The 12,576-nt window shown below is 47.7% G+C and overlaps 1 protein-coding gene across 4 annotated transcripts in view; it reads right to left on the bottom strand.

The window, feature by feature from the left end:
• Positions 1 to 12,181, bottom strand: part of PTPRM (protein tyrosine phosphatase receptor type M) — a 787,515-nt gene extending 775,334 nt beyond the window's left edge. For 2 of the 4 annotated variants that reach the window (XM_058676821.1, XM_058676820.1), the window contains exon 1: positions 11,511 to 12,180. In XM_058676821.1, coding sequence (XP_058532804.1) covers positions 11,511 to 11,580 — 70 coding nt within the window. In that variant the 5' untranslated portion in view covers positions 11,581 to 12,180. Of the gene's footprint in view, positions 1 to 11,510 lie in introns of all 4 variants that reach the window. The other 2 variants (XM_058676819.1, XM_058676822.1) reach the window with 2 other exon arrangements.
• Positions 12,182 to 12,576: the final 395 nt, after the last annotated feature.

Here is a 12,576-nt window from a genome sequence, read left to right as displayed (position 1 = left end):
GTACGGAAAATGTACAAGCATCTCAAATTCTCCAGGCTTCCCTTCAGTATCTCTGCCCTTTCAGCAAGCAACCTCTTGCTCTCTCCGGCACCTGCTACAGATAAGAGCCATCCTCCTAGACATTTCCTCCATCTCCATCTATCAAAAATGACCTTCTTCTGATCTAGGTCCCATTCTCACATACCACGTTCTTTGACAAACTAATCTGAACTAAGACGTAGGTAAATGACACTTTCCATGATCTGTAAGTGACTAGAGAGACCTTACAGACGCTTGAATTAAATGTCTTCACTGTGTAAGTGAGAAATCTGGATGTAAGGATGTCAACATATCAAGGTGACAGCCAGTTAGGGATGTCATGTTAAAGATAACTTAATGAGTCACCTCTCCCAGAGAGTACAATTTGACAAGCACCTTTCTTCCTAGGCCAAAATGATGAGCTAATGGGAATCTCAAGTCTGTTACAGACCAGGATGTCCATTTTGAGCTTTGTAAGACTTGTAAATATGCTACAAAATGCTAAGTTGCTGGCCAATTCTTCTGAGGTCTCCAGAATAAATGATTCTATAGTTCTCCAACATTTCAATGAATATTAAATAAAAGAATTGGTGGTAAAAACTAATCTTCCCACAATACTTCACAGATAATCCCCAGTCATGATCTTCCCCAAATGAGTCATTTCTAAATGAGATTCGAAACTGCAAATTTGGAGATCAAAAATCATGCGGTTTCTAATTACTCCAAAACATCTTTATTTTTTCCCAATATCCTAACAACTTCACAGTGACATTACTTTTCCTAGAGGATACCATGCTGGAAGGGGTATGAAATGAACAAGGTACCACAAATGCTTTATTTCACAATGCATGACCCCTTGCCACCAGAAAGCCTCCAGTTCAAAGAAGAAATACTTTATAGTCAACTACAATTTGGAACATTCACCATCCATGCAGGGAATCTTAGATGTCTCCTTAACCCTTGTTAGAGAGACAATGACTAATTCAGCTTAAGGGCATTGTCTCTGAGTCCTGGCTACTCCCTAACCAGCTCTTCAACAGTTAGCATCCTAATAATGGGGGTGTTTCCCAGTTTTCTGTGGTCCCACTACCAAATGGTCTGTAGGGCTAAGAATTAGCATTTGCAATGAACGGCTCAGAAGAATTCCATGCAGCTGTCCAAAGCTGCCTACCTTCTGATTCTGAAGGGACTACTCTACAAACTTTAGGGATATTTTTCTTATAACAAATGACATCGGTCGTGTCCGTAACATGTACATAGGCCACCTCACAGACTATCTACACGTCTCTGAGACAGCTCCCAGAACTCCAACTATCAAACTGGGGTCCAGAGAGGAGATCTGTTAGTACGAACTATGGCAAATGTCAGCATTCAATCTTTTTTTTTTTTTTTTTTTGAATTTTAACCGTAAGGCTAATCCCCAGCTGTAAATAGAGGATGGCTGGGGGAAGGGCTAGTCCCCTCTTCTGGCGTCTTCACTGCCACCTCTCTTCATTATAATAAACCTGGTACAGCATTTTTCCAGAAAAGAAGATTGAGGTTTGGTATAATGAAACTTTCAGAGGCAAACCGGGGCCGGGGAGGTGGGCAGGAGCGTGCTTCTATTTCTCTTTCCACAACTTAGGACCACCATAGCTGGTATCCCTGTTCTAACCCCACTGCTGCCTGGGCAGGGACCCCATTCAACACCTACTTAGGGTGAGAAACAGAGCAGATTCCTCAGCCTACTTCATCCCAGAGGCCACCTGCCCATGGAGCAGGACCTCTGAGAGACACTCTTGAAAAAGCCACACACGATGACCAAATTGGTACCTGAAGGAGAGGCTAAAGGGAAGTCCTCATTGGCTGAATCCTAAGAATGAAGGACACAAGAGGGCCTCATGGGTCAGCTTGGGAAGCAGGGGCCCTGTGACCACTTCCTGGTCTCCCCTCACCCTTCTTAAATACCTCAACACAGGCAGGAGAAGCTGGAATTCCTCCTCCAAAAGGCAGGTCGCAGAAGCTAGAACCCTCTGCACCCCAACCAGCACTAACACCTGGCAGTGCCATTCTGGCTTCTCCTGCCTGTCTGTGTAGGAGTTGGCCTTATACAAACTCCCTGACCTACAAGATCCCCCTTCCAGAAGGAGACCTGAATACGGCCCATGGAGGCCCAGAGGAAGCCGGACAGACAGGTCTTACTGGGCTTGTGCCAGCAATGGCCATCAGCCCATGTCCTTCTGCCCATTCTTCCTCAAACTGTAGTATAATGACAGACAACTTTCCCTGGGTCAGTGGGTCACCATTCCTGAAGGCTCTCGTCACCTCCACCTCTGCTTTAACACATCCCTTACGCTTCTCTCATTGAACCATCTTCTCTCACAGTGTGTTCCCAGGATGCACAGCTCACAAAGCCACTGGGTATCCATTTCCTGACTAAGAACACATTGTTTTTTCTTTGTACCACAGTCAGTGGACAAGGTTTCACAAGACAAGACCCAGCTTATGAGACTGTTGCTGAAGTCGACCCTTTTCATTAAATTTTATCACTTGCGAGAATGGCATGCAGAACGATGTAACGGGAATGGCAGCCTGCCTGCCTGCCGTAATAAAGCTCAGCCCCGTGTTATCATGAGGCTGTCTGGGCTCTGGTGGACACAATTAATCCCATTCCATATCAGAAACAAACAGTGGCTGAGCTGAAATGCTATTCCCTGCCTCAGAACCGCCCACTGAAGGCAATGATGACTAGAACCACACTTCCTTGGAGCAGAGTCGTAACACATCCACTAGAGTACATTTCATTGGCTGGTGACTAGTACTACATCAAAACTCTACCTTACAGTATAACAGATCTTTGTATATTAATTACACATGATATAATCCAGGCTTGTGTTTATATATGTAATTAGCATAAGGTAACACTTTTTCCTTTCATTCTTAACATATACACTATATTGTGACACACGTATGCTGTGATGTTATAATTATGACACAGTCTATACATTATACTGCATACAAAATATTCATTTAAAAGGCAGAGCATCAGAGAGAAATAAAAAAAATCCTCTATCTGCTGCTTCACTCTCTGATGCCTTTAAAGACCCAGGTCTGGGTCAGTCTGAAGCCGGCAGTCAGAATCCAGGAACTCATCCAAGTCTCCCAAGAAGGCAGCAGGAGCATAAATATCCAGGCCGTCCACCATCACCTTCCCAGGCAGATTGGGAGGAAGCTGAACTGGAGAGAGAACAGCCAAGACACAAACCAGAATCCCAACACGGAATGCTGGCAGTTCACACAGGGCTTACACTGTCATATCCCACAGTCAGCCCCGCTTCTTCCTTTATACCCCTCACTTGCAAATGTCACCAAGCACTAAACCACAGATTGATTCTATTGCCAAGATTATTCCAAAATCTTTAAAAAGTCAAATTCAGCATAAAAGAAGAAAGGAAACAAAACAGCATGAGTATCAATGATTTTTTTTCTCTCCAAACGAACATAACCATCAATGTAGTCAAGCAACAGATTTTTATTGAACAGCTACTACATACTAAACACTCTTCAGTGACCTGGTTTTACACAAGGCCAACCTTATTTTATAAAGACTGGTTTATCCCACTTCAAAATTATAAGACTAAGACAATAAGCTTATTTCAAGATGTGAGTATTCCATGATACAAAGTACCTGCAGCAGATCAAACTGACCAGAGAGAATAAACAGGATCCGGAAGGAACAGCTGGTACTAAGTGCAATCCAATTGCCTTTCACCCCCGGCAGGAGCCCACCTGTGGACCCATTTTGATCCCACCGCTAGAAGCAGAAGGGAAATAATGAGGTTTCTGACTTCCAAGGAAACCCCCCGCTAAAATGTATTCTTTGCATTGTATGCAATAAATCTGCTTTCTGCATATTGAATAGGAAAGAAAGATTAAAACGAATATTCACCCATGTGAAAACAAACTGATGCTCTATAAGCTTTTATGCTTTGCAGCTCATAAAAGTAAATGCTTTGCTTCTGCTTAGGCTGCTGCATGTGGAAATAAATCATTCTGCTAAAAGGTAGTCTTTTCCTCCCAGGGAGATTCTAAAAATCTTATCTGTTTTGACAAGTCTCTGACACCTTAGCTCTCCCTCTTTCCCTGCTCCTCTGCTGAATGGCCTGTAGATATTGCCCTTTGGGCCTGCCAGGTCACGCCTGTCCCATGCGAGTCAGTCCCAAGAGAGGCCACAGTCTTCTTCCTCTCTTTGCTTCCAAGGCCCAACATTGGGGTTTGTTACAAAGGTGTTAATGATTTGTTAGTCCCCGGGGTGTTAAGCAGGAAAAACAAAAAATAACTGAACCAGATTTCCATGCAAAATTTTAATGGCTTCTTGAATTATAATACCAAAATTTTTGATCAACACTGAAAAAGTCACCTCTTGCAAATGTAAGCACATTTTGTATAAACCAGCTCCTTGTGAAAGATATCACATACCCACATGCATTCAGTCCAGTGCTTTCCCTAGTCTATAAGGAGAAAGCCCCAAATGTTAACCTGTTAGTTGGCAAATATATAACTGCTTCTTCGGGTCCCACTGCTACATACAGACGAGCGGCAGCATATCACACCAGGAAAAATAAAGAAGAAAAGGAAAAGAGAAAAATGGGTGAAAGACCATCACCGATGAGTCTGTAGTCATCAGGACTGAACTGCCACAAACAGAGCTACAACCAGAGCTGTTGGAATGCAGCATCCACACAAGGATTTAATGAAGGGACTGACCCACCCTCCTCCTACAGGTGGATGAACAGCCCCGAGCAGCGGTCTCCGGCTAAGAAAGCCCGCCCCTGAGAGCAGGTGGGCCTGGGGACGCAGCTACACCTAGTGATCAGCCGCGGATCAGCCAGCAACAAGCTGCTGGAGGGCTGTTCTCCCAGGAAAGTTGGCTTGGCAACCTGGTCAAGAGAAATCTGTGAAATGCCACCACACACTTCTATCTACCTGGAGTGTGAAATGACAAAAGGGGCTTGGAATATCTTTTGCAGCTACAGAAAAGCAGGCTCTATTTTAGAGCACACTTTTAAATTGGAGCTGTCTGGGTTTGCAGTAAGTTCTGGAAAACACATCTTATGAGAAACTTATCTACGGAGCTTCAAAAATTTTTCATGATTTTTTTTAAATCTCAGTTCTGAGTTTATTTGTTGAAGCAAACTTTTACATTTCTACATTAAAATTAGAAATTTTATATAGGTAAATTTCCATTTCTTGAAAAAAGTATTGTTGTTTTTAATGCTTTAGATTTGGAAACGTACTACCTGACCATCTTCTGAAATAAGGCAACACTTTTATCTTTCCCCACAACAAGGCATCACAATGTTGACTGCAGTTACAGATATTATTTTAAAAAGCACATTGAGTTACAATTTTACTACAACTAGCCAGTAAATATCTTCTCCATCAAATGTCAACACAGAGAAACTACCAGTGGCTAAATATTTCATTAAAAGTTTACAGTGTGGTAAACACAATACAAAACTTTGCTTACTTTCACATCTGGCAAGATCTAAAAGCTTCTCCCATAATTTGAAATACTGCACACACGGTTCCGCCTAACAGAGTCACAACACACTCACATCACTGAGTTCAAAATCTTAGCAGAGTTAACCAAGAGGCTAATAACAGATCATGCATGGTGGGATTTTCGCTTGTTTTTCGGCTCTCACCAAGGAAGGCCAACAACCCAGCGTGAGGGTCCCGGTGGCTGACAAACATGGCAGGATACAGCAGATTCCCAAGACAGCTCATTCTAGCAGATCACAGAGCTGCCTCGGTCACTGGGACAGGCAGCCTGGAAGTCCCATCACCTCCGGAGGGACATCGAGGCTGCCACCCACGCATCACCATGGCCAGGAACCTGGGGCACCCGGGTATGGTGTGGGCCCTTCTGTAGGTTTCCGACCCTAGCACCCCCACTGTGGGGCCCTAGAATGTGGTGTCTTGAAAAGGACCCAGGCGGGGCGTGTGCACACCCCATTTGCAGAAGCACAGATTCAAATCCAGCTTATCATCCACATGGGTGCACTGCTCCTGACCCTCCCTCAGAGCCACCTGAAGCCACCGAGGTGTAAGGCACCAGCATGACCGTGACCATTCGGCACCGTCCTCACTCTTCACAGCAAACAGTGCAAGGATGCCCACCCATCCTTGCCAGGACCTCCAGAGCTCGCCATGCCTGAGCACACGGTCCTTCCCACACTGCTTCCTTCCTTCGCTTCTCTCTCAGCCCCTTAATTAAACCCTCGCCTGCCAGCCACCCCAGCAATGGGGATGTGTGTGGGACTACAGCCTAGGAAGCTCACTGCTCCCCACCCATCCCTGCCCGCCTTGTTTTCTTTCGGAGTGCAGAGTAAACGCATGCTTTCCGATGACTAAACTGCAAACCACCACAGGATTTTCGGAACCAGAGAAGCTCCTGCATCTGGTAATGGGTGGTTTATGCTATTTTGTACCTTTCCATAATGTTTCATTAGTGAGTATTGAAACACTAGTAATTCACTCGTCCCTGGCTTACAAAATGAACTTAGTTACACATCAGTTGCAGTCGGATAATAAGTGCAGGATTTTGTGAAAATGCAATGTTTGTGGGAAAATGGGTTTTCAAAGAATCTTAGAGTAAAATGCATGGTGAACACTACCCTGAGGAGAAATGTTTAAATTTAAAAAACTGTTGAAGAACTATCTAATTCATTAAAATGCCTGCCCCACCAGCTGAACTGAACACATTGCTTTAGGATATTAATACAGGCTTAATGATATCTAAAACATAAACTAAAAGGAAATAATACCTCAAAATAGTTTCTCTAATAAAATAGATATATATAGCCAAATGATGTGTATGATTTATTGCATGCTATGAAAAATCAAACAAAGCCACTGGTTTTTATATACATACTCCAGAAATACTTAAATTCTAAACACCGCTTTTCCCAAATGCAAAGGTAACTTCTTTCACATAAAGTTTATATAATCTGAACTCACCACTGGAATTGCTTGTTCATTAAGAAAACTTATTTAGAATTACTTAAGACATATGTACACTTACTCATATATCACAGTATGTCATAGCTTCTTTTCTGAAAACTAAAATAACCCTTAGAAAACATGAGACTAAAACCTGTAATTTTCCAGATCAGATCAATTTATTCTGCTCAAGCAATTCTTCACATACACACAACACGAAGAATGACAGTAATTTTTACCATATTTCCTTCATGCTCACTGATCTAAACTTGAAATATTTTCTTTATATCAATTATCTTCTGAAAGCATTATAAAAATGCAAATGTCACTAGTACAATGATCTGCAAGAGAAGACAGAAACTGTGAAACAAATCTATTCCCACTCAGCAAAGAATTTTTGAAAAGTTGTTTTCTTCTCTTTCTTTCTTTTTTTTTCTTTTTACACAGAGAGGAAGATCTTCCATCTGATGATTCACTCCCCAAGCGGCCACAACAGCTGGAGCTGCGCCAATCTGAAGCCATGAGCCCGGAGCTTCTTCCAGGTCTCCCACACAGGTGCAGGGTCTCAAGGCTTTGGGCTTTCCCAGGCTACAAACAGGGGAGCAAGATGGGAAGTGGGGCTGCTGGGATTAGAACAGGTGCCCATATGGGTGTGGTGTTAGGCTACCACACTGGGCCCTTGAAAAGTTTCTTTCTTAAGATACTTTCACTTACAAGAGTTCCAACACAGCACAACACCAACTCTATTCAGCTTTCCCAAGAATCAACACCTTACCTAAGCAGAGCTGAGTTGTCAAAACCAATAAATTAACATGATTACTGCAGCCTTAATTCACAGTTAAACAGCTTTCCTAAAACATCCTCATAAGCTTATTTTGAGAGGGCCCGGCGGCGTGGCCTAGCGGCTAAAGTCCTCGCCTTGAAAACGCCGGGATCCCATATGGGCGCCAGTTCTAATCCCGGCAGCTCCACTTCCCATCCAGCTCCCTGCTGGGAAAGCAGTCGAGGACGGCCCAAAGCTTTGGGACCCTGCACCCGCGTGGGAGACCCGGAAGAGGTTCCTGGTCCCGGCATCGGATTGGCGCGTACCGGCCCGTTGCGGCTCACTTGGGGAGTGAAACATCGGATGGAAGATCTTCCTCTCTGTCTCTCCTCCTCTCTGTATATCCGGCTTTCCAATAATAATAAAATCTTAAAAAAAAAAAAAAGATTATTTTGAGAAACAAAGCTCTCTGGGAGTCCCAAATTCACAAGTCTCTGTGGTTGAAGCAAAGGGCCAAGTCTGTTAGTTTTATCCTTGCAAACCAAAGCTTAAGAGAATGTAACCTATCAGTATTGCAAAATATAGAACTAAACACATGATGATATAATACCTATTAAACTTGGCTTTTAAGAAACTGGGTCAAAGAGCAGGAAGTTGCCACTTCATGGGCTTCCTACAGTGGAAAGAAAATTAAAGCAAAAGCAAATAAAATGATTCAACTTTCTTTTTCATGTCTTGTTTTGAAAACGTATTTTTCCTCCCATTTTTATTTGAAAGTTACAAGGAGGGAGCTTTTGCCTCTGCTGATTCACTCCCCAAATGCCATCAATAGCTGAGGGCAGGCCAGCACCAGAAGCCCAGAGCGTGGTCCAGCTCTCCCTAAATAGCATCACCTGCTGCCTTCTTGAGAGGGTTTCAGCAAGAAGCTGGGATTGCAAACAGAGCTGGATTGAAACCCAGGTATGCTGCCACAGGATTTGGGGATCCCAAGTGACCACTAAGCCAAATGCCCACCCCTTGAGTTCTCTTGTTTTGCTTATGAACATTAAAGTCTAGAAGGAATGTGGGCCTCCTCTACTTTACCTAACAAGTTAGATTTTCAAGTTGGAAAGCATTTTTTAAATAAACTGTCCATAATCGGTTAAATCAAGTCCCCAAGGGCCAAGATCCTCGTTCTTTGCCAATAAACTGAGCAGTCTCGGCTTCCAACGTCTGCTATCCAAATGACGTACAGTCCACCTCCAGAAATGATTAACGAACCATCTTCTTTCCAAGTCCATTCCAAAGGAGGACACAGGGGAGTCAAGAGGAAGAGGAGGAGCAGGGAGGCACACACAGAAGTCTTAGCTCCACAGAAGGCCTCCTCGGACCACAGATACCCTCAGGACTGAGGGCACAGGGCCAGAGTGCAAACCAAGCCCAAATTTTACAAATAGTTCCGTCCCCTCTCCTTCCTGCCACTTCAGTTTGGAAGTCTGCAAATGATACTGACACTGGGCATTCACTCAACAGTGACCTGTTAGGTCTCACGTTCTAGGTTAAATATTTTGTAAGGAAAGGAAAAAAAATGTTGTGTTTTGCTTTTTTATTTTACGCTCAAGGAACTTACAGTCTGACCTTAATATGAGCAAGAAATTAATGCGACCTTTGCTAGAATCCTAAAAGTAAATGTTTCAGTGTCAAAGTGAAAGAACTGCCTTTTACACCCCCCCCCAAAAGGTACATTTTAAGGCATTAAAATGCTTCATACTTGTACTACCTAAAATGCAAAGTAGAAAAAAAAACATACAATGAACTGCAAAATATCCAATCCTTGCACATGCCAACTTTCAACATTTTGAGAATTTCAACATTTCTAAGCGAAGGCTTGGAGAGCCCTCCATTTCCCTTCTACTCACTCCACCCACCAGGGTAACTGCAGCTCTCCAATAAAAAAAAAAAGAAATTCATTTCAGTTAATGTCTGGTATCTCCAACAAAGAGATTCCCTCCAAAAGAAAAGGCATGCTGGATTTTAGTCAAAACTTCAGTCCTATTCCTGCTCACTTACATCAGCCCTCACAAGGACGCGAGGCAGTACCACCCAGCCTGAAACCCTCCCCAGTAGTGAGGAACCGCTGGTTTCAATAAACTACACAAATATTTGTTTCTACCTCTTTGCACTTGATTTAAAAATCCATCTTAAGAATGTTTTGACACAGTTTAAACACATCCCAAGCAGGGAGTCACGGATCTTATTAAAGAGAAAACCATCACCGCGGTCCCCATTCTTGGCTTCTCATGCTACCAAGTCACAAGGCTTCCAAACTGGCAGCTGTTGGCTGCCCCATTATTCTCCAGAAAGCAGGCAGACCAACATCTGCATCCGTGCTTATGGCAGGCAGCACTGCATCCTCACCCTAACTCCTCTGAGCACGCGCAACGTAAGACAGTTCTGGAGATGGGAAACTTGGGGAAAGGATGCCTCTCTGTTGAAGTTCACAGCTTGAGTTTCAAACCACACAGCTATGGGCTAACTTCAATTTCCATTGCTTCCCGGCTCTAAAACCCCCTGTCAGTGTGAACTGGGGACCTACATTCAATGGCCCTGGGGGTTCCGGAAAAATGAGAAGTTTCATTTCCATGCACCAGGGGCCCACACATCTCTAATGTTTAAAGTATGTTCCTTAGGTAAATGAAAGCCCCTTCGCCAAATTTTTTTAGAAGCCCAACTTACTCATACTTCCCAAATAAACGCAGAAACCTATTTTGCAGCCAAAGCTTCAAGCCCAACACCTAGTTGCTTCATTAAAAGAAAAAAAAAAAGGAGAAAGTCCACTCTCTTTGCTGTATGTAAACCTTACTTAAACTAATCTCATAAACAAGTAAGCGGGCCATCCGCCTACCCGCGCCCCGACAGATGCTGAAGTGCAACACCACGCCGGGATGCCGGGCACAGGTGCCGGGCACGCGTGCGGTTTTGCAGGCTCGCGCGCGCACAGCCTGCCCGCACCTTCCCACCTGGGATCCGGGCCACCGGACTGAGCCAACAAGTGCCACTGGCCGCGGCGCTCCGCTAGAGGGCCGAGGGTGGGAAGGGGTGCCTGGCCGGGGCGCAGGGCCCTGGCGGCCGGGTGCTTCCTCCGCGGCCACTTCGTGATACTGCTACGACCCGTAAGGCACGCCCGCCTGGACTCCGCCGAGGCGGCGCAGCACGCCGGGGACCCGCCGAAGTCACCAGCCGCGCGGCAAAGGGGGCGCCCGGGAGGGCAGGGCATTGGGACACAGCACTGCCGGCGGTGCTGCCCACAGGTCCAGGCGATCGCCGCGGGCGCAGCTGGGCCCGGTGGCCCCAGCCCAGCGCTATACAGGGGCCGCAGGGGAACAACGCAGCGCCTACGCCCGGCGGCTTGCAGCTGGGAACTTCACGCAAAGTTTTTGGGTTTTTTGTTTTGTTTTGTTTTGTTTTTTGTTTGTTTGTTTTCCCTGATGTTCCTGAGCAGCTGCACAACCTCAACCCCAAGCCCAGGCCGCGGAACGGAAGGACAAGCGCCGAGCTTGGGTCTCCACTCGGGGCTCCTCTAAGGGATTGGCTCCCACCCGCCTCTCCGGTCCCTAGTTCCAGCGCCCGGCTACCGGACAGGACAGTCCCCTTTGCCCTCTCCGATGCCCGCCTCGGGCTCTGCCACTTGGGAGCTGCTGGAGTCCACAGAGCCGGTTCCCGCCTGGGCGCTCCAAGAGCCGGCAGCGAGCGTTCCCCTGCTTACCTGAAAACGTGTCCCCTGCTGCAGTTAGCAAAAGTCCGGCCAAAGTCGCCAGGCAAGTCCCAAGTCTCATGGTGCTGCCCAGTGCGCGCCGGGCCGATCCCTAGCGGCGAAGGCGAGACGGTAGCTTTGGCTCTACGGCCGTGAGGACAGAAGGATCAACAGCCAAACGCGGAGTCAGCCCCGCAAAGTGGCAACAGTTTGCACAAGTCCGAACAACTCCGGCAGCTCCCGGGCTGCGGGGGAGGGACAGGTCCTGAGTCCTCTTCCCTTGTTCCTGGTCCCCCACTCGCCGTCTGGCGCCGCCGCTCCGAGAAGGGAGCGGAGGGCGCGTCCGCAGAGCCAAAAAATCCTCCCTCGGTTCCGGCGCCCGCCGCCACCGCCGCCGCTCTCCTTCCACCACCCTGCTCGGGACCCGAGCCTCCGGCGCCGGCCGTGGCGTGGCCGTGGCCGCGCGCGTCCTGCCCGCCGCCTCTCCACCGGCAGCCGCGAGCCCAGCGCCAGCGGCGGCGCGCCAATGGCCGAGCCCGCGCCGCCTGCGCGCGGGGCTCTTGCTCCCAGACTGACTGGCGGTGCCCCGCAGGCCGGCTGAAGGGAGCGCCCACGTCACGGCCACCCGGCGCCGCCGCGGCCCGCTAGAGGGCGTGAGCTCGCGCGCCCCCGCCGGCCTGCGTCCCGGCGCCTCCCGGAGCTCGGCCAGGGGCGGCCACCGCGGCCACCTCAGGCGCCTCAGCCAGCGGCGCTCGCTGCGGGCGTGACCCTCGTGAGGAGGAGCGGCCCCGGGGTTGCCGCCCCCTCTCCCGGTGCTGGCCCCGGCCGCGTCTTCTCTTTAGGGGGACTGGCTTCGGAGGAGGGTGGCGTGTGGTGAGCAGGGGCTGCTCCTCCGCCAGAAGTTTGTCCCGGGTCGCCAGCCGCCAGGAGTTTGTGAGCGCGGATGGCGGGGCGGGCCTCCGCGGCCTGCAAGCCCCCCACCCGGCGGAGCGCGGCCAGCCCGGCGGCTCCCGTCTCCGCCACCCGGCGCCCGCCGGAGCCCTGTCGGCGAACACGGCCAGCCGTACCCGCACTCGCA

The sequence above is a fragment of the Ochotona princeps genome, chromosome 18 (assembly GCF_030435755.1).
Source record: "Ochotona princeps isolate mOchPri1 chromosome 18, mOchPri1.hap1, whole genome shotgun sequence".
NCBI lineage: Eukaryota > Metazoa > Chordata > Mammalia > Lagomorpha > Ochotonidae > Ochotona > Ochotona princeps.
The sequence above is the reverse complement of the archived record's forward strand: the minus strand, read 5'-3'. Positions and strand labels throughout refer to the sequence as shown.